The sequence below is a fragment of the Lampetra planeri genome, chromosome 6 (assembly GCF_965212315.1).
Source record: "Lampetra planeri chromosome 6, kcLamPlan1.2.h2, whole genome shotgun sequence".
Taxonomy (NCBI): Eukaryota; Metazoa; Chordata; class Hyperoartia; order Petromyzontiformes; family Petromyzontidae; genus Lampetra; species Lampetra planeri.
Genome location: NC_136112.1, coordinates 6,422,448 through 6,445,451, shown reverse-complemented (window position 1 = coordinate 6,445,451; position 23,004 = coordinate 6,422,448). Strand labels below are relative to the sequence as shown.

The following is a 23,004-nucleotide window of genomic DNA, read 5'->3' as shown; positions in this document are numbered from 1 at the left end:
ATGTTAATAAGGTTCTGGAAAGGACTAATGGGTTTCAAACACCATTGGGCTGATAGGCTTTGTAGACTAAATAAGTAATATTTAAAAACACGTTTTTTTAAAACACGCTTTAATGAAATGTACCCTACTAGCAATGGCAGAACTCCACGGCTCCAGGAAGTGGCCCTGAAGCTTTCCATAACGTGGTGATTTACAGCCAACGTGAGTTGAGCGTGGACAATTAGACCCAAGCCGAAACATAACATATAAAAATGAATGTTTTAAAATACTTTATTTATTTAGATAGAATAGGGTATTGTCATCAGTATGACATAAGTATACCAAGTTTGCAGTCTATACCACATTGGGAAGTGGGTTTAAATTGAGTTAGAAGATTTGAGGATACGAAAACAGACTGAGTTTATAGAAAGCGTGTAAAAAGATCGTTTACATTTTTATTTAACATTTTTTATGATAGAATATGGTATTGTTATCAGTATGACATAAGTATACCAAGTTTGCAGTCCATACCACATTGGGAAGTGGGTTAAAATTGAGTTACAAAATTTGAGGAAACAACAACAGACTGAGTTAAATAAAAGCGTGTAAAAAGCATTAAATTAAATATCAAGCTAGTACAAGTAATTTACTGATTTTTTAAAATGTAATATGAAATGTTCAATACATACTGTATTCAACAATTATTCACTGCAATATGGTGGAATTATTTATTTTCCCAAAATATTTTGGAGGAACATGTGCATATTAATGGTGAAATCAATAACCATCTCATTTGCTGACATAATGTTTATCGATACTGGAAGAATCGTTCAGAGCGTTCCATTCGGATGAACTTCAGAAAAAAAACTTTGAAAAAAACGGCTTGAAAGTTGGACTCAAATATAATTAAAAAAAAACAAAAATGTACAAGTTAGCAATATAATCATGGAGCAGAATTGCAACAAGAAGCATGGATGCATGGGGTCACACTGAAAGAGGAACACGTGGATTGGACATCATATGCAGATTCAAGAACCACCAGTCTCCTCTCACCTAACGTACGGGGAGAGCTGGAGTGAGCTGTGCAGGAATTATATCAATTAAAGACGCCAGTCAAGATTGTAGTGGAAGTCATTTATTACACTACCATGAGGTCTTGTCTAGGTTTGACTACTGCAATTCGCTATTTTTTTGGCCTTTAAAACAGATCAGGAACGGCACCTTCCATTAGCGCAAGCAGCAGCTGCTCGATTATTTTTTTTTAAGTGAACCTGTTACCCCTCTGCTCTGAGATTACACTGGTTACCTGTTAACACATTCCTGCGGAGGGAGCTGGTAGGAACGTTGAGTTGCTCTGTCAATGGCCAGGGTCAACGGCGGCGTGGTGTATTCCGCAAATATGACCGACTGTGAGGGCGGGCACAAGCCGGCGTGAGTAGGTTAAACGTTGAGTTTTATAAGGGCACCACGGGGTGACCAGCCCCTCCCCACCCAGCCCCACCCCTCCCCTCTCCACCCAGCCCCTCCCCACCCTCCCCTCTCCACCCAGCCCCACCCCTCCCATTTTTGGATGCACGACGGACGGACACAATCATCCAGTGGGCTGGTGTAACCAGGATGTTTCTACCAGTATGAATTTAGAGTACTGTCCTCCAATGGTACTGGTTATCACATTCGAGTTACCACAGAGACCATATTATTTGTATTGTTCAGTCAAAGCAAGTTCTTCAGGTGCTTTGTACGAATATCGGAACTTTGGCTAAAAGTCCGAAAGTTAAGGAAATCTTGCACTCCCATATTTGTATGATCCAAGATTAAAACCATATAGTCCGGTAAACTGCATCCACGAGCTTGGATCAATTCGCGAAAAAACTCAAGACTTAACGATGAATGTGCAATATTGAGGAAATAGATTAATAATGCTTACTTTCGAAATATTGCACGTAGTTTGCATTTTTATTTGTACGGTAATTCGTTGTTTATTGATGTAGACATTTGTTTAATGTGTTAAACCATGCTCAAGATGTCAAAAACACGAAATTATGATCTTACTTTATTGGTGTTTAATTGGACTACAGGAGAACCCTTTTCTAAGTCCTATTACCCACGATGCTACTCTGCCAATCATCTGCGACTTTTCCGGGATGTCAGCGGAATAGCTTCCAATTACCCGTACATTATCCATGGAACAAGATGAGTTGAGTAACAGATTCTTCCATTATCCATATTGTCCCGGCGGATAAGTGGAGTAAACTGCCTCAAATCGGATGTGATACTAGCCACCCCCTCCCATATTGCTGTTAAGGCCTCTTAGAGGCTCTCATTTATTCCATACTTTAGGTGTAAAGAGTGCAGCATATTATAAACACACCACCAGATGGCAGCGTTATTACGCTGCGCTTAACACATGTCCAGAATATATAAAAAAACGTAAAACAAAGATTTTTTCCTAGTAAATACAATGATCTATTCTTTTTGGGGCGGATAGTCCACTTGTACAAAAGATTACGTACAATACATTGGAAAAAACATGAAAAATATATATGCTTCTTTTCAGTTCTCATTTGTTCTAGTGTCAGCGTTCTTGATTTTCATTATTTGCCATAGCAGGCATTGCACACAGAATAAAACACTTTGTTCTCGAGGCATATTTTGACATTTTTTTATTCATTACCTAATTAACTATTCCCAAAGGGCCCTAAATCTGCTCTTGCTCACCGGTCCTGCATTCAACAATTGTCCTATACATATTGTTTTTCCCCAATTGCAACTCTTCAATTTTCTTCATGTGTTTAGAAAACTTCCTTTTTGTAACCTTTCTTTCAATTCCACCTGAAGTTCAATTTTGCTGCCTTTATTAGGTTCTTCAGTCATTTCTCCGATTAGCACGGTTGGCTACGTACGTGGCACAAGACGTTCTACATACCTACAGCTAGCCTTAATTTCCATTGGTTGACTATCAACGCAGATGCTCAATCATTTTATTATTTGGATATTCAAATTGCGAGTACATGTATATTTAACAATCGGGACTAAAACTTACGAATAGTTTTACCTGCATAAAATACAACAAAACTTTCATAAATGTATACATTTTGTTCAAGGAACAGAAAACAATGAGCCACTTCCTATGCCAGAATTTCGGAGGCAAATCGTCATGGGAAAATGTGCATTTATTGTTTTAATACATGACAATAGTACACTTACCACTGCAAGCGAGTGAATTCAACTGCTTCTTTTAACAATGAGAAAAAAAATCTAATTCACGTTCTGAATACATTACATTTTTCATAAGTCTTAACATATTTGAATGTGACAGCACCTGCACGCATTTGAAACATGAATTGCATGTAAACAATGTGATTTCAAACGAAATATTTTTTTCTGGAATCCTTTTTTCAAAAATATCCTATGAACCCTACCTGTTACAATCTTTACAATTGATAATTACCTTGCTTTATCTACTATACAGAACAGAACTCCAATAATCCTGGATCCAATAATTTGTGAATCCCTGTAAAATTCAGATTATTGGCGGTTCACGACTAACCATTGAAAATGCTTCTATGGACATAAACTGAAGTGGGTGGGGTTAACGGAAAACTTCAGGGAAACGCAAGTTTGTTTTTCGTACCTGCAGACAAGCTGTGTTTACGTAATTTATTTAGGAGATAATTTAGCATTTTTTAGACTTGGATATCAATCCATATGGCAGCTTTGTGCCATTTGGGTCTTAGAAAAAGTTAAATAAACGCTCCAAGCCTGGGCTGTTTCATTCAGACGCTGTCTTCCCGACAGACCTGGTCTTCACCTGACGGCTGCTTGCGATGTGGCCGAAACGTCGTGAGAATTATTGTTTTATTTTTATTATTTTATTATTTCCCTTCTACGTGACTTTACCGAAAGAACCAAGAAGATGAATCTGCGAATTGCGGATTAATTTATCCGCTCGTAACGAGTTGGCGCTTCCCTCTTTATCAGCAAAGTTTTCACCTATTTATTAAATCACGCACCGTTTTCTTCCACAATCGGCGATATTTCCCCCCCCCCCCCATATCAACGCGTGTTATTTGGGTTTTACTTTATATTCCATAAATGGTTTGATAGTCGCTTAGTAAAAATCGGTTGCCTTTTTAGGTTTTTGATTACGTATCCTCTAGGCTCCAGCAAACTGACAAGGTGCAATCAAAGTTTTTCACTATATGGTACATTCTACTTACACCTGCACACATCACTTGGCAATGTCATGGCCTCAACAATTGCATAAAGTACTGGCGAGGGAAGATGCTATGGAGATTCATGGAGCACTTCCATTTTCCAAGCAGCTTTGCCAGTAATGCAAGAGACGGTTGTCTTTGTTTGCACAGAATTCGGAAAAGTCACGAAGCAGCTTGTCTGGGAAGCGCTCATCACCAGTTGCTCCTGAGCGCCAGCTTTTGGTCAACATGCCATTGGCTGCCCAGCAAAAGCCAAGCTTTTCTTCAGGGAGAGATGCAGGCGTTGTCGATGAGAAAGAATTTCTTCTTCGCCGTTGCTGACCCGAGGGATGCTTGCGTTTCACGTATGGAAGCTGGACAAATGCCACGCCTACACAAATGCCGCAAATACAGTCACATTGACGGATGTTTGTGAGATGAGAGATCAATATTTAAACCAGAGCTGCATATACCAATGATTTATTGAATTGTACATTGGTTGCTTAATTGGGTCTGAATATGAATCCAGGTATGAATTACAAATTCAATTGTATTGCACTTCATAGCCATTTGATTCAAATTAGCTGGCGCCTTAATGCTTTTGAAAAAATTTACATTTTCATGGGACACTAGTAGAAACCACATTTCAGTATAAACATAAAGAGAAAAGCTCTTTGCCAGTATCAAAATATAAGAAATGTTACCCTTTCTGGCGATAAAACAGGTGTTAAGATGTTTTATTGCCAGAAAGGGTAAAACCTATTCTTATAAAAAAAAGCTCTTTTTTGCTGAAATAATGTTACCTGCTGGTTATGGGAATTGTATGAAACTAAATAATGATTGCAGCACACATTTTCAATGAATCTTTTCATTCATTTTAGATGGACTGTGGGGAACCTTTGAGAATCACTGTAATGTGAATGAAACCCATTTTATACTCTACCTGTGACATGTATAAACTGTGACCGGCTCTCCGCTGGGAAGTTAAATGCTGCAGCTGAGTATTTGTCTTGAATGAAACCAAATCTGCAACCAGAGCATAGGTAATAGCACAAGGTATTATACATCGAATGATTGAAAACTTAAATACTCACATCGTGTAAATTACCATTAACTATTGTGCAGGTGGCTTTGAAATTGACTACTCTTCCATGCTGATCATACTTAATAAAGACGTGGAAATATCTACACGTTATACCTTATTGCACGTGATCTGCTGATACACAAAATGTAGCATACCCCGTTTATACTGATGCGTTGACAGAGGTGGGGGAAGAATTTAAGGAAATTGACAATTCTCCACTGCCGTGCCAGAAGATGGATTTGAATCGGCGACCTATGTCCAGTGTGCTAACCATTAGAGGCTTACCTAGCCAGAATGGCTTCTTGGAAGAGATGCATTCTGTCCATGTATGTCTCTTGGTCAAATGCTGCAGTGAAGTGCAAGACATTTACTTTACAAAAATTAGACAGTAAATAACAAAAGCAATTGCATTAGTAGTTTTATGTTTGTTACCATAAGCCATTCTCAATCCACATCTATTTGAAAGTCTCCTTGGGCTGACCCATCTGCACTTTTAGTTTGGTGCAGTTATAATTCTTGAAAACATAAGTGATATAATTTCTCAATGAAATAAACATTGATAATTAAGGCTAGCTGTAGGTTATAAGTAACTGAAACTTGCAAGCGAAAAAGCAGACCCGCGACGTGATATACATTGCATTAATGCGTGTGCAATTTGTCCTTTTTACTTTGATGTCTCAACAGCGTTACGGAGATCGCGTGACGTGAGGGTTCTGCCTTCGTAGTGAGGGTTGTAAGTTGACGGAGGGGGCAGGCGCATCGGCCCCCCATGTGGAGTGACGTCAGCCACTAATTATTATGAATGGAGGGGGGAGGGTCCATTTGAAGGACGTCACCTGCTCATGAATATTAATGAGGGGGCTGGTCGATGTGGAGTGACGTAAAGAGCATTTCGGAAAGACATTCCTGGGTGATTATCGTAGGTATTGTAAGGGGCACATTTTGGGGAAAAAAAGAGAGGACAATTTCAGATAAATGGATCAAAGAATTTAACATTTTCAGTGCTTAGCTGATTTTAGTCCTCCTTTAATCACTACAACAAAATGTCCAGAGGCTTCTCGAGTCAAATATAAAAAAGCCGACTTCCCTTAAGCGCTCAAATGTGAGTTCTTGTAGAAACAAGCACGAATCAGTGCTAAAAGAGGTCATTATACCATTGTATATAGGGGGATGCGTTCCCGACACCGTTACTTATTACGTACAAGCAATATTTGAGGGCTTCCTTTGGATTATCGGTAAAAGTGATAATACGGATGGTAAATATTAGTTTTTACGAATGAAAATACATTGAATAACATCAGTATGATGTACTGTACTTTCGGGTGCATTCTACTGTACTCCTACATGGCAGTGGGGGGAGATAAGGTTTGAGGAGCTATTGCAAGGAAGATGGTGTGTGTTTTAAAATCCAGTGAGCCCGGCATAGCTCAGGGCATACTGTAATAACATTGAATAATATCTACTGGACATCGGTGAAAAAAAGCTTTACAAGCCCATCAAATTCCTCCAGTATAAATATTCAGATTCTATTCTGAATAACAAATCTATTTAAGAAAATGTAATCGAGACTATGAATCGTGATAATTGATCACATAGGATGGGGTGCCGATTGCCTCAGAGCGTACATCACTCTCATTCGCTGAGTGAATGTAAACAAATATGGCTGCGGGCGCGTGTTCTCCCTCTAAAGTGAATTGTCGTTTTTGGGATATTAATTTTTTGTAAACATTTTCTCCCAAGACAAAGAGCGCTATAACGAATCAGCGTTATACGTGGTCACGCTAAGCAGTCTGCTGTATAAATTGGTACTGCTGCAAATAAAATATCATTTAAATATTGTAAAACACATTTTATATTTGTATTGAAGGGTAATAAAGAACCAAACATCATGGGATCTCCTTTGCCAGTACCAAAATATGATAATAGGTTTTTGCCCTTTTTTCTGGCAACAAAACAGGTGTTAAGATGTTAAAACACCAAACTGAAACCTTTTACAAGGAATCATATCTGCATTAACCACAATACTTGTGTGTTTGCATTCTAACCACAAGCATTGTGGTTAATGCAGACATGAGTCTTTGTAAAAGGTTTCAGTTTGGTGTTGTAACATCTTAACACCTGTTTTGTTGCCAGAAAAAAGGGGAAAAACCTATTATCAGAACCAAACATATTTACACACAAACTAAATGTGCTTTATAAGTGATGGCAGTAACCCATGTCACTGACAACATACCAAACCATCTGAAAAATGTAAATTTCTAAATCCAATACATTCTTAGGACAATCCTAATTCATGGGTTTTATTAACAGTAATAGGTATGGTTCATTACCTATTTGGACCTGGACAGATGAGGTTTGTTAATTTAAACAATCACAACATTTTTGTATTACTTGTATTAGTTTTTACACATCCATGAATTAATAAAACACCCTGCATTGAATTTACAAGAACGGTGTGTATATTGACACTTTAAAATAATCGCTACACCTTGAAAGTCTGCGACGCAAAAAAGGAACACGGTGACTAACCACTGAAGAGATGATCACTCCCTTCTGTGATCAAGCAGCCGACTGAAAGAGGCACAAAAAGGGAGGCACGCAGGGGGTCTCCATACAGGTAACTTGGAAGTGCAAAGGGTCCATCGAGTGCCGGAACAAGGTGAAACCCACAGGACGTTGCCTTCCGGCACCATCCTTGAACCTGTCGCCAAAACATAGGGTTAAATTAATTGAAATGCACTGCGCATGCCGGTTTTTTTTTCCTGCTGATATGGCTGTGTAAGACTACAGGCGATGTGGAGTCATTACCATGTCAAAAAGCACAGCCGCTGTGGCCACCATCCACTGAAGTTTCAGCTCAAAGGCGCCGGTGCAGGAATATTGCCCATGGTAATAGCAGCTGCACCACTCCAAACGGTCGCTGCGATTATTGACATCAACCTCCAGTGTTACTGTCTTCTGTTCAGGGACAGTGCATGCTGTGCCACACAACAATACCAAACGCACATTAATAATACACATATACCTTCAAGATCCTGAAAACCGTCTGGACGATTTACCAGCATAAATTGCGGTTTTGTTCACGTATATGCAGCCCTGTTACACCATTGGAACCTCATTTGCCAGTAAAAAATATAATTGGTTTTTTACCCTTCTATCTGGCAACAAAACTGACACCTTTTTTTACAAGGAGTCATGTTTGCATAGAGCACAATACCTGCAGTCATAATGCAAACAAAAAACATAACTGATAATGTATGCACTGTCCTTGAAGTTGATTGGTCCACACCCGAGACAGCTTTCCTTAGAGCCTGGTCTCACATGGGTTGGACCAGATGACGCCAAAAGGCGCACGTGAGTGCACGTGAGTGCACGTGACTCCTTGTAAAAAAGGTGTCAGTTTTGTTGCCAGATAGAAGGGTAAAAAAACAATTATCATGCAGCCCTGTTGTCAATCCACTGCTGGAAGAGGCCCTCCACATGCCATGCAGGTCATGATGCAAATTTGACCATACTTCACCACACGAGATAATGTGCATTGTGAACAAAGGAAACTTATGCAGAATCACAGAAGTACAGTACAACAATGGATTGTGCTGCACTGCCATTTTCTTCCCACAAACATGCAGTTGTATATCAGATTGCATATCAGATTGCATATCACATTAATTAAAAATACAGGTTTGTTTACCGAATATTTTTTTTAGGCAAATCTTCAGGCAATACTGAGGGTAAAAAAATCCAATGTATAATTAACGTTGTGCTAATTCATTGAAGCAGAAACTGTATACCCGACTATTGCAGTATACTTTAAGGTAAATATTTTAATGTATGTATTTACAGGATAGTGTAACCTTTACAATGTGGTTTATATCACCCTCCGAGAGTATATGTCCTGCACCATTAATCCTAAAGAATAATCTCTATGTAATAGAGACCTAGTGAAAGCAACATTGACATACGATAGCTTGGAAATGCATGACTGCGCATGTGCGCGTCATGGAGACCACACACCCATGCACGTTATGATGGATACTTTTTCATTAATGCACACTGTGCCATGTGAGTTTAAAGTCATAAAATAGTGGCAGTTATTAAATACTTCTTCGTAACTTTATAATGCATTGCAATGTTTATTATTCTTTGGGTCTTTTGGTAAAGTCTCGTAGATAGAAAAAAAATACAATAATAAAAAAAAATATATAAAAATATCACGACGTTTCGATCACAACACAAGCAATCGTCATCAGGAGAAAAAAATGACGATTGCTTGTGTTGTGATCGAAACGTCGTGATATTTTTTATAAAAATGTTTTTTTTAATTTGTATTATTATTAATTATTTAATTGCTATTCTTTTTGCTATCTATGAATTCTTGCAGTCACGAAAGCTTTAAGTCAAGATTTAATGTGTTTGTGTACAATTAACATTTCGAATACTAGAATAGCAAAGATTAATTCTCAACTATGAATGTTTTTTTTGCTTTTATATCAATACATCCAATGAAATCCTATTACACTGAATGTGTAAGTGGGGTGGTGGTGCATTACTTTAGGCAGTGTGCTATGAACCTGGGGGCATGCCGAAAAGTGGCGAGTGACATTTGATATCTGAACCGGTCAGCTTTGGAATCCCCCCCCCCTTCAAACTGACCAGTGTGGTGAATTATGGTAAAACAACTCTCATGACTGGCACGGTGTGAGCAGGCCTTCATTAAGCAGTGGCTTGACAAAGGGCTATACATTAAACATAAAAATCATGCTTTACGTGTGGTTTCCATTGCTGTTATCTGGTGCACATTCCATGATCATCAATGTTAACTTTGCTATTTGTCCAATGTAATGACATTAGTTCTCTCCATAAATATATATGATACAAGTGGACCGCATGCAGATTGTCATCCTCTTAGGCAGCCCTTTGGCTACCAGATGGACTATATTGCCGTACAAAGATCAAATATTAACGTGTGCTGGCGGTGCCGTCCTATAAACACGTAGAAATGTACCGAGCAAAGCAGCAGCCTGGCTGCGTCCACCAAAGCTACGGCTCAAGGAGCTGTGGCGACTGGCATAGGACGTGGGGCGGCTGGGCAACCAGGGCAGCAGGAAGGTGGGGATGTTTGAGTGAATCGACTCCTCTATCGGGAACGCCACCTCGAACCAACTCTTCTGAAACAGGGCCAGGTCGTAGGCAGCGCTGGCCGTGCTTCGGTTCCCGTACGACGAAACTACCCAGGGAGAAAAGGGGTTGGACAATGCAGATGAACAACAAAACTGTAAACCTACACCGCAGCAGGCAGAGAGAAGCCGAGGTGGTGAGATTAAACATGACAAGTTAAAATCAGATCAATGCTAACACGGTCCCTTTAATTTCTGCTTTGATAGTGACATGCTGAGATGGTTACAGTTTAATTTAAATGTGCCAGCACTATGGATTCAGCTCTGTTTGAGCTCCTCCTGGACTGATTATATAACTGCATGTGTGTTGCGACAGCAGGACCCACACAATAAGAAGTGTGAGAACAGTTAACTCTCATCTGCTGTCACACATGGCTTAGAATGATACATGACAAGAATGAACAATTACCAAAGCTTGGTGGCGAGTTAATATTTTTCATAAGCATCCTATTATACGTAGACACTAACATGTCAGTGACTGACTGCAGTCATGTTATCCTGGTGTGCTTTAATCAGCACATTATAGGAAGCCACTGGAGCTATGCACTTTCAAATCTAATTTGAAAACTAACTTTGTGTGTTTGTCATTCCGCCCTGCACCTCTAATTTGCACGGTTGGCTACTTAGGGTGTGAAAGAAGTTCAACATGCATTACAATATAACCCAACACTATGCAACTACTGCCTCCTAGTGGCCCCAGTAAGCATTTCAAATGTCTATTCAATTTGATGTAGGTTACATTTGCCACAAAGCATCAAGATTACGGGGTCAAGGGAATGAGACGCACGTACCCTTATCCGTGTCGGTGTCAGTCACCACTCTGTAGAAATAGAAGCCGTAAATAAAAGCTCGCAACGTGTCTCCAGATGCATGTGAGATTAGTTGATCGTCCAACATTTTCTGAAACGAAAAAGGGCCAAAAGACATTAATTTATATTTAAAGTTGATTAAAATAATGGAACCAATTCAGTGTGTATGAGACTTTATTCTAGTACAATGATAAATATATAAAATAACATATATTGGACTATTTATGATTGTCATAAATTTGGGTCGAGTTTCAATTCAACAATCAGTAATTTTGTCTTTTCTACTGTCTTGTAGCATTTTTATGTATTTTATACAATATATTTGTTTGCTCCATAAGCATAAAATAGGACAATATTTTCAAGCGTTTTCTTCAAATCATTGAAGTTTTCTTCATGCCGTGTTGGTTTTAGGGGTTGTTTAACGATACTCAGAGTATTTGGCTGCTATTAACTTCCACATAAGTCGCTTAGTTGAGCTATAATTTATGGCTAGGTCACTTCTGAAAAATAGCTATATAGCTCAGTGGGCCTTACTTGGTAAAATAAAAAAATAGTTTAATAGCTTAGTTTAATTCTAGATTTGAAGCTTTCGTGACTGCAAGGATGCATGCTCTTTGGTTTTTTTCGGTAAAGTCACGTAGGTAAAAAAAAAATAACGGTTCCACCTGAAGACGGAAGCTTGTGTTGCCTCCGAAACGTCGTGATTTAGCTTAGTTTAACTTCACCACATTAGTCAGTGTCGGTTACCATACCTGTCAACCCATCATCAGTGCCTATCTTATTACAGACCAATTCAGACCTTATTGGTCACTGCGTGCCCTTATAAATCTCAATTTTCATTCTACAAAGAGCCATCGCAAGGGAGAAATACAAACAAATAGACTTTTTTTTTGCCCGTATTGAAACGGCTGTACACCGTATGGACCTGAAAACTCAATTTTCCCTGTACAAGAATACGGGGAAACCATATGGTTCTAGATTTGAAGCTTTCGTGACTGCAAGGAATCATCTTCTTAGGTTTTTTCGGTAAAGTCACGTAGAAAGTAAAATAAAATAAAAAAATAAAAATAAAAACAAAAATCACGACGTTTCGGAGGCAACACAAGTCTCCGTCATCAGGTGGGACCGTCACAGCCAGATTAGCTGTATCAAGTGAGGCAATGATTCAAGATGTAATCCCTTAAAAGCGAGTTGAGGGGGGAGGGAGAGGGAGGGGGGAGGGAGAGGGAGGGGGGAGCTCATCAGACTATGGTAGCCAATGAAAGGAACGTATCGGGAGGGAGGGGGGGCGAGGCCAAAAGGGTGGGCGATGGACGTGGAAGCGCTTGTGCCCAAGCGGCCAATTACTGCACACGCCAACACAATGGAGCGATTGTGCGCAAGCGGCCAGCCACTGCACCCGCCAACACAATGGGCAGAGAGGAGGAGGGGGAGGTCTAATACACATGATAGACAAAAGAACGAAAATGATGATGGGTACAAACTTAGGGGGAGCTCATCAGACTATGGTAGCCAATGAATGGAACGTATCGGGAGGGAGGGGGGGGCGGGGGGGGGGCGAGGCCAAAAGGGTGGGCGACGGACGTGGAAGCGCTTGTGCGCAAGCGGCCAATTACTGCACACGCCAACACAATGGAGAGAGAGGGGGAGTGGGGGGTCTGATACACATGATAGACAAAAGAACGAAAATGCCCATGTTTATACCAATGCTGGCTGAACAATGAAGAGAGTACTGTTAAAATAACTGGGGATGTTAACACTCGGTAAAGTACAGTAAAATAGTGCCTGTCAGATAAGATGGTCCAAAAAATTTGTGATTAAGTCTTTTTTGCGTGGTTGATAACATCTTTCCAATGATTACTAAGTTTGTACCCATCATCACGGTTGAAATTTTGTCTGTGTTTGTATATTTGTATGGCGTGACTTTACCGAAAAAACCTAAGAAGATGAAACCATATGGGTTGACAGGTATTGGTTAGTCAACGACCCGAGCACTGGTTCAAATATCGCTCACCACTGAAGTTAGCCATGGTTGGGAATCAAACTCAGGTTGTACATGGCACAGTATGCAAAGCCTCTGCACCACCAATTTCTGTACAATTCTCGTGAATACTAATCGGTTGTAATGTACAAATAATGAATATATAGTGATCAGATTTGAATTTTACTGATTAATTATTTTAGAAGACTATTTTTCAGTGTTTCTGAAAACTGGCCATAGCAGCAGTGTCATAACGGAGTCAGAATTGAAAAAATACCCAATACCAGCAGATCCTCTGAACAGCAGAGTTGCTGGACAATCGAAAGCACATGATGGAAATATTTAAAATCAGTTTCCTTCACGAACAATTCATATTTAGTCCTGCATACCTAATTTATTTTTCCATGGTGTCATGGTGATAATTAGTAGCACACAATAAAAAGAAAATGCAAAACACAATTCAAGAACACCTCTAAAACCATTTCAGAGACTATATTTGTTGTGGTTTAGAAGTAGACCTCGAAGTGTAGACCAAAGATGCTTTGTATGTATGTTGAACTTATTTTGCACTCTTTATAGCCAACCATGCTAATTGGAGGTGCACGTCATTACACACACACACACACACAAACCCTATGGTATAATTGAGACAAATATGCAAAAGATTTGCACAATTACATTACTAGAGACAATTTCTATAATTTCAGGTGAACTGTTTTCACTTATAATGCAGGGAGTGCAAAGCAACTGGATATATAATTGTCTGGACTACTATTTAAGAATTGCCAAAGATCATAAATAAAACAGTCACTATTATTTTTATTCACTAAAGATCGACAAATCGACATACCATGTGCATGTCTTACACACACAATTAAGTTAATGTATCTTAAGCATCAGAACTGGTTTCACATGATGAATGAATGCATCAGATCATGCCTTATTTTAAGCTTACAAGTCTTGAGTGTACACATTCTTGGATATTTAAAATTGAATCAAATATAAAATCTAACAACAAATTGCACCAAAATGACTGCCGAATTGTTAAAATCGGAGGCATCTTAGTGACAAATCGTTTGCTTCCTCGTACCTGCAATATATCCACCGCACACTGTCTGTTGACCATTCCCTCCACTGTGCTCATCACCCAGTGCACAGCTTCAGCGCTGATGAAGCAATTTGTTGGCAAACCCTTTTGTTCTGAAAGGAACTGCACTCCAGTACTAGGCAACAAGGGAAGAAAAATTATATTTTATGATATAGACAAATTGGAAGTCGGTGTATCAGGGTCTTCAAAATCGTTTTCATGAAACCCAATTATCACTGCAATGACATTATCTTGTACGCCACGTAGCCTTTCTTTCCCATGGCAATTTTTAGCTGCAAAATAATGGAAACTATGCTGTAAACCACATGGAAATACCCAAGTTATTTCTGCTATCATTCACAACAATGGCTCACAGGTCTCTTGGTTGTATGCTGGTTTAATAAGTGATGAAGGCAATAGTTACATATGTAAAAGAAACTCACGTTAGTCAATAACACTGCACCGAAAAGACAAAATATTATGATAGATGGGCAATGGTCCTTCATAGCACAAAACAATGACGTGCTATGAAGGGCCATTGCCAAAAATGTCACCTAGTGTGTAATTTTATTTTAAGGCAGTATTATTGACCAATGTGTAGATTTTTTTTGTGTTAATTTTTGCACCAATGTAGCATCAGCAAATAATTAGTTGCATATGTTCGTAAGAATATTACTTACTTTAATGTCAGAGCCCTTATTTCCACAAAAGAAATGGGCAGTTGTATCAATATGCAGACGTAAAATACAAGTGTCTCGATATCCTTTATGTGAAGATAAAATCGACTCACTTAGGATGTTTCATGGCGTCCAGAATATTGAGTAGGTAAGCATGGCCACCATTACCATCAGGCAGTACTGCTGGTTGAGCCAAACTGCTTTGAAAACAACACGCGTACACAGCATTAGCAACACATCCCAGCCACGCTGAGCATTAATACAAGAAACATTAAAACCTATTTCATCAAGTGGCCTCGCAAGATTGATACGTCTATCTGCACAAGTGGTTTGCCATATGTAATAGTTACTCGGATACTGATACTTTTCATTTGTAAGGGCCATTTTGTCCATATATCACAATGCGCCGTAGATCTGAATGTAGTGAACTTTTCAAGTGAATTAATAAGTCAAGATAGTATTGGAACTGCTTTAAAGGAGAACACATGTTTAAGTTGAAGTAAAACGATTATCTATTTGAATCAATTGTTACCTGCTGTCCCCTGTTGAACTCTGCTCTCCATGCACGTTGGAAGCAATCACACTTCCATCAGCATAGGTCACGGTCACTGCTGCCACGTCTGCCGTTATCGACTGCTGCAGAAAACATATTTACATGTGCTTTAGATATGATGAAAATGAGCCATGTTCAAAATATGGTTGCAAAACTCATACATCTTCTTGGTTCTTTCGGTAAAGTCACGTGACTTTACCGAAATAACCAAGAAGATGAATCCCTGCAGTCACGAAAGCTTTAAATCGAAAATTAAACTCATACATATTGTACACTCTTTCAACTATAGAAGACGTTGGAAATATTAAACAGAACACTGTGCTACACATTTACCTACATCAAGAAATATAGTTGCCTTTTGCTCTCGTTAATGAATACTTTATCAAACAAGGTGCGTTAATGTGATTTAACATTGAAATACAATATTGAAACAGTGACCAGAGCTGCAGTTACAACAGTCACCCAGCTAGTGGCACTGCAGCATTGCCAGACTGAACTGTATGACCTTGGAATGAAACTGAGCCAATAAAGATCACGATATTTCACAGCGGCAATAAAACATGCAGACACATCAGCTTATAGGTGTAAACATGCTGTTAATAAACGTCCAAATCAATTACGTAAGGAACAACGCATTACTCGGAAAACAGTTATAATTTATTATCTAGAAACATAAAATGCATAATTTTTTACATAACAAGATTACATGAACGGTTAATACATTCAACCAAAAAAAGACACAAACCAATGGCGAACCAATCCTTTCGTATCACCAGATTAACTTCAGTCAGCATAGCAGCAAACATTTGTAAAAGGAATAGACATGGCCAAATACTTACCAGGGGCGAGAGGGGTCGTACATCCCTTTGTGAAACCGGTGATTTCATAACACTCCTCATATAATAAAATCCTTTACACAATAGCCATGTATCTGAATACATGGACAAACCTAAAAAAAAGATGCATCCCCACTTGCTTGTAAAGTATTTGTAACATTATTATAGGTTCACAACTGTGACTACTCAGTAGCTTTTGACAGGCAAAAACATACTATATTCTATTTTTTATTTACCAGGTAAGATCTACTGAGCTATGTAGCTATTTTGCAGAAGCTACCCGACCAAGAATGATTGCTCAACGAAGTGGCTTATTACGTGGACATTTATAGCAGCCAAATAAAATGGACCAGGAGAAAAATCCACACGACCACGGGGGGGAGAGAACATGCAAACTCCAAATACACAGGTGTCAGGGTTGGGATCTTAACCACAACCTCCTGTATACCAAGCGAGGAAGTTAACATCTCACCACTGTGTCGCACCCTTTCATGACTGGTGCATGCCAAATCTTCTCCCTTTTTTAAGCAATGGACGTGTGGCTTAAAACATTGACTGACCTGTGTGTGGTAAGAAGAGGAGGAGGAAGAAGAGCGAGGACTTCGCACTACCTCGGCAAAGAAACTTCCCTCCTGAGTGTCAGCCAGTGCACGGACAGAGAAAGAAAATATTGCAAGATACTAAGAGAAAGGTGCTTGGAAATGGGAAAAACATAAATACATTATATAGTAAAAAAAAATAGTAGACGTCAATACATTTTCAAAGACGCAGTAGTAAGCGTAGTAAAACAGACACAAGAACAAATAACATGAGGATACAAAGGGTCAAAGCACAATAATGGGAAATGAAGTAAAACAATATCCATAGCATCATCAACGCATTTCACCCAAGCCAACAAAACAATCGTGCTCAGAATACTTCTGCCAGGGAGCTACGTAAGCAGATAATGAAAAGTAAACAACTCGGACAAACGACAAATGATGCCGTAAGAGCATCCACCAAGTTGTTCTCTACAAAGCCCAACGCGTGTGGCTGCCTGAATATAAATGAGCATCTGAAAGTGCTTCACTTAAAAGCGTATGTTCTATAGCGCTTGACACCAGGGCTGTGCCAAATATCACCGCACACCCTAAAGAGCTGGGTGATTCTCACGATTTCTAGCCGAGAATTGTGATTCCATTCAAAGAATGTATGTTGAACTTCTTTTGCACCGTACGTAGCCAACCGTGCTAATCGGAGGTGCGCGGGATGAACAACAAACTAAAAGAATGGGAAATAACCATTCGTTATGGGATCAAGGGATAGACAGAATCATGGTGAGGTTGTTGTGGGAGAGGAGGGGCAGGCTGTGGAGAACTCGATATGGTATTTAAGCAGGAAGGCAGGAACCGTAGGGACATGGCCAGCCGAGTAGAATAGCCATTGAAACATATGGCCGATACCTTAATAAAACGGGAGCAATTCTTAGCAATACTGGCTTGGCTGGAATCAGCCCCGACACCAGCCAGACAGTATTGACCAAAATAGCAATTACTACTTATGGGCGATTCCTAAGCATTACATTTCAATGGGGTTCTAATACTGGCTGGAATTGACCCCTGATACCAGTTGGCTAGTATAGACCAGAATTGTCATTAAATAGTATAGTATTTCTAGTGCATATAATTATTCAGATTTCTTTCCGATCAGTGAGGCATTCAAGAAAGATCGAAGTACCTGTTTGCTCTGAATGGCCTAATGGAGACCAGCCCAAACTAGTCCCTTGCCTGCATCTATGCGGCTGAGATAAATGGCTCTTTCAGGCCAGAATTTCTGTGAGAATCCGTTGAAATGAATGGAGATGTTGACCTGGACAAATCAATTAATTGAAATTGTAATTTCTGCAGATTTGTAATAGGAATTGGGATATGATTCCTGCAGGAAATGCCAAGCTCTACTGCACCAGTCTTGTGATTGGCAGCTTCCTGTACCGGAACATGGCACTTATGGTGCAATATCAACATGATTAGCTTTGGCTGCATTTGTGTTTATAATCGGTATAAAATGATAAAAATGCTATATTTTTAAGGTGAGTATTGCACCTTCCGAGAAATTAATTCTAAATACTCTTTATGAACGTGAAGGGGCATGTCGAAATGTGACACTTCTAAAATGGAAATGTGCCTTTTCTCAAATGGAAATGAGATGCCCTTATGTTCTCCAAGTACCTTCCTGGGGCTGTCCAGGTAAGTTGGGGTCATACTGGGAACCCCAGGCTGTGAGTCTGTGGTAGGTTTAATCGCATTCACCGAGTATCGCTCCTCTTCGCTCCTGCATAGCAAACAGGCACAATGAAATAGGCAAACACCCTGTAAATAAAACCCTTAAAGAATATATTTCACTTAAGGATATAAAAAATATATTGTTTTAAATAAAAACGTAAATTTGTTTATGGACACGGTAATTTAATCATGTCTATTAAGTGCATTGAAAATGGGAAGCATGTGCAAGTTATACAAGCATTACAGTTCAATAATTTAAATGCAATACAACTCTAAGATTCCCGTGGCTATTTTAAATGCTTCTACAAAGTCTGCTCCCTGGAGCGTGTTGACCTTTGGATGGCCTCCATCTCCAGAAGAGCGGCAAGGGCAGATGTGCCTTTTCTGATGTTAACTGGGTTGCCGGGATCCTGGCCCATCATAGACGCCACACTTGGCCCACAGGAGGCACCAGACGCCGGCGGCTTCAACGCAGGAATCTTAACCATACCATCCGGTTGTCTCTGTGGCCATAAAGCAGTTATAAAATTAGCATTCACTGTTGTTAGAAGTATTCGTTTTTAATTACTACATGGTAAAGGTAAAAACAAAATCAATAAAAGGAAATGAAAACAATACAAGGCATGCGAAAATATGAGTTATTTTGTAAAGTAATCATAAGGAGCACCAGTGGAAATGTCATCGTTTAAAATACTTTTTTGTTCAAGTATACATGATAACTTTGTAATGGGGACAACTAATTTGTCAGTTTCAAATACAATAACCAACATTAACTCGACAATCTTCACACTTCAGGAACCATCATTACTATTTACCTCCATCATCATCAATTTAACAACCAAGTCACAAGAGCGTGCGAACACTTGAGCGCAAGCAACATTTGTCAGTTTAAGGAGTACGCCGGCTTTAATAAATGTGGAATATTGTATATCACTTTCGATTAGTGACGAGTCATAAATCCTAGCTTTCACTTTTATCCAGCGTGCAAACAAAACCAGTTTTCTTCCAGTGTAGCAACCTTGCAAGATCCAGACCAGTAAGCATGTCTAAAAAAAGGTGGTAAAATTGCATAACTTTACATGACTATTAACTACTGTTGCACCCGATGAAACATATTACAAATGCATTTGTTTAAATGTGCAATTATTTATTCCTGAAAAATATGTACCCTTGAAAAATACTTAAAGAGATTGCTTAAAATGTTAGGTTCTTGTACCTTACAAAAATCAATTTCAATTTTAAGAGCTGTTAAATAATGGATTAGCCATTAAAAATACCAATTCTATCTGATTGGCATAAACGCCAAAGGTGTGGGGAATTTGTTTGTGTATCTCGACTTGTTTTGCAGGTATCTTGCAAAAAAATGTGCAGAGCCAGCGGCCTCTTCACCCAACCGTGACGGCACAAAGGCCAATGAAGCAAAGCTTCTTTGTTGGACACTCACGAAAAATATTTTTGGAAGCAAAAAATATATATTTTTCTACATATAATAGGCAAAATTTTTTTAATATGCTTGTTACCGTGAACAGTAAAGCATTAATATGTTGCAATACATGGGGGTTGTTGTTTTAATCTGGATCTTAAAATAACTTGATATTTCTGATCAAATTACAGACAATCTTGAACATTCAACAAATTATCAAAATGATAATTAAATAAAAAAACATGTTTTACATTCACAGAATTACCTACAATATTCAAATACTAAAACTGTGCATGTAATCAACGGTTGGGCAGAATTATCAGGTGTGGGATTTAAAATGTTAACATTTAATTACAAAGGGATGCAAGCGTACACATGTACGCAAGTAACTGTAAAATGCTGCAATAGTTCCAACTTGCGAAGGCACTACAACGGTGCACGGTGCTGAAGAGTTACGCGTATGATGCGGTCGGAGCGGTGGCGTCTTCGCATGCGATTGAGGCTCTCCATGAAGCGGATGAAGTTATCTATGAGCTGCAGCTCCTCGTCCTCGCTTCGCTGCCACTCGTAGCTGTTGCAAGGCTCCTCTCCCTCACAGATTCGCTTCGTGAGTGCCGTGGCCGCGGGGAGGAGCAGGAATCGTGTCCTCCAGAACTTGAGCGATTCAATGAGACTAAGTGCACAATGGAAAGCAGCTTTTTGAATCAAAACTGGCACCGAACTCGAGAATAAAAATACAATTGTTAAAAGATGGTGGGCAAGAGCACCCCCTGATTAGCACGGTTGGCTATGTACGGTGCAAAAGAAGTTCAACATACATGCAAGAGCAGCGGAATTTTAAGCAGAGTTCATAAGGCAACACACACTGTGTGCAAATATGCAAGCATGGGATGCATATGCAGGCATAAGAAGCTGTGATTACCTAAAGTCCTCAGATCCTGCAGAGCAAATGTACTGATCAAGGTAGTTCCACTTGTACTCCTCCAGACGCTCGTGGCAGAATTCTACCCAGCAGGAAAGAAACTCGCCATCCGAGTGTGGGGTACAGAGGCTGTACGTGTATGGAAACTGGGCCGACTCATATGGGTGCCTGCACACACAAGAACGCAGACAACTCATGGAAGCTGTGAGAAGATGACAGCGAGCTGTGCAGTCTTCAATACTTTAAATCATAAAAAAAACACAGCTTAAAGGTTCATTATATCCAGTGAAAAATATAAATACAGTAAAACCTTGGATTGCGAGTAACTTGGTCTGTGAGTGTTTTGCAAGACGAGCAAATTTTTTTAATAAATATTAATTTGATAAACGAGCGAGGTCTTCCAATACAAGTAGTACGTATACGCTTTGTCTGCCGAGCGTCACATGATCACAACTGATATACGAGTGCTTTGGATTACAAACACGTTTCCGGAACGAATTATGCTTGCAATCCAAGGTTTTACTGTAACATGGGATGGTCATCGTAGCGTAATATTTTTTACATTATTTTAAAAATTCTCAAAATAGTTCTGGCACTGACTTCGGTAAGTATCGTGTGACGCTGATCTTCTTGTCCTTCAGAGAGACCATGTGCAGGTTGCGACCCATGCTGAGCCAGTGGTGGGTCTCCTCCTCCACCAGTGCCCTGGAGAAAATCCCTTCAAATCCATTTTGAAAACAAATTCGAAAAAGCATCGGTAAGCTCGTGCAGTGTTAAAGAAATAAGCATCAGCGCAACGAAATCCACTGCACAACCACTCTGCTGCTTGAGTGAAAAAAAAAAACATACGGCAGTGCACTCAAGTACAGGTGTAAACGCAGCACGTATAAAAGGTGATATTTTATCCTACAAAACGAAGTGAATGTGAACAAAAGTAACAGAGGGGGGATTTTTAAACATGAAAAACAATGGCCGATCAATAGTCTAAACCCAAGTAAATTCTCCAGGCCCACATATGACCCTCAAAATGTATTTATATTATTGAACTAAAAGCATCTGGTTTTGCAGATTGTAGCTCAATAAATGTGCACTATTTATTTTAATTCAAATCCAATATCAATCTAAATACAAAAGAGTGTTCAATAAATGAAGTATTCCTGTGAATGTCTACTGTCCACATCAATAACCACTTAGGTTAGCCGTGACCTTTATTGGCCGATAGACATTCCTGCTTATTTCAGCTCTCCACAAATTGCAAACTTGACTTTCCTTTGTAGACTCAACATTGAAGTATTTTTCTAAGGAATATCACTCAATCTCATCAGTTAATTTGGTATGAAGTGCAGAAACTCCTTTAATATTAATACTCTTTTGAAAAAATTTAATGAACAGATTGCACCCAGTTTATTTTGTTATTCCTCTCTTGTAACTTCAGCACGAATTATATTTGTCATGAATTTTTTTCAGCTCCCGGGTTACAAGCATGTCTCCTGCTGCAATTGATGCCAATTCAAACTTTTGTTTATAATGCAAGTGCTGTACGCATAATTTGCTAATGAGATGGTGAATATGAGTTAGACGTATTACCAATGCATTTTAAATAAGGTGAAAAAACCCAAAGCTGGAGTAATCACGCTTCCTGGGGGGGGGTGGGGGGGTGGGGGGGGAAATCTCTGAGTGTATCAGGTTCGGGCTAACCATCTGTCCAAGTGCACATGTGCTGATAATTTAACTGTGACCCTTTATGCTAATGGAGCAACATGTCGCGCCAGGGAGATTTCGATGATGGACAGCCTTTTCAAGAGGTTTTTAACAACTGATAAGAGATCGCCATAAACCCATGGGCAAATCCAATCGAAATCGGTAAGCCACCAATTTCCAGGAACTTTTTTTACAAACACAAATCCTTGGCTGGACATACATATATATGAAAACGAAGTATGTTAAAACGAATTTCTGCAGTGCAATTGTTGCATTTATGTTGCATTTATGTTTGTTCTATTGTTGGAACTTTAATGT

At 39.3% G+C, this 23,004-nt stretch overlaps 1 protein-coding gene across 7 annotated transcripts in view; it reads right to left on the bottom strand.

Moving 5' to 3' along the window:
• Positions 1-3,134: 3,134 nt before the first annotated feature.
• The window catches only part of DEPDC5 (DEP domain containing 5, GATOR1 subcomplex subunit), a 46,480-nt gene continuing 26,610 nt past the window's right edge, over positions 3,135-23,004 (bottom strand). For 3 of the 7 annotated variants that reach the window (XM_078595370.1, XM_078595375.1, XM_078595372.1), the window contains exons 28-43: positions 21,586-21,703; positions 20,986-21,153; positions 20,520-20,736; positions 18,974-19,143; positions 18,587-18,689; positions 16,940-17,011; positions 15,523-15,626; positions 15,104-15,190; positions 14,317-14,449; positions 11,228-11,336; positions 10,265-10,486; positions 8,068-8,237; positions 7,789-7,960; positions 5,545-5,605; positions 5,119-5,201; positions 3,135-4,566 (exon numbers count right to left, since the gene is read on the bottom strand). In XM_078595370.1, coding sequence (XP_078451496.1) covers positions 4,277-4,566; positions 5,119-5,201; positions 5,545-5,605; positions 7,789-7,960; positions 8,068-8,237; positions 10,265-10,486; positions 11,228-11,336; positions 14,317-14,449; positions 15,104-15,190; positions 15,523-15,626; positions 16,940-17,011; positions 18,587-18,689; positions 18,974-19,143; positions 20,520-20,736; positions 20,986-21,153; positions 21,586-21,703 — 2,279 coding nt within the window. In that variant the 3' untranslated portion in view covers positions 3,135-4,276. The remainder of the gene's footprint in view (positions 4,567-5,118; positions 5,202-5,544; positions 5,606-7,788; positions 7,961-8,067; positions 8,238-10,264; positions 10,487-11,227; positions 11,337-14,316; positions 14,450-15,103; positions 15,191-15,522; positions 15,627-16,939; positions 17,012-18,586; positions 18,690-18,973; positions 19,144-20,519; positions 20,737-20,985; positions 21,154-21,585; positions 21,704-23,004) is intronic. The other 4 variants (XM_078595374.1, XM_078595373.1, XM_078595376.1 and 1 more) reach the window with 4 other exon arrangements.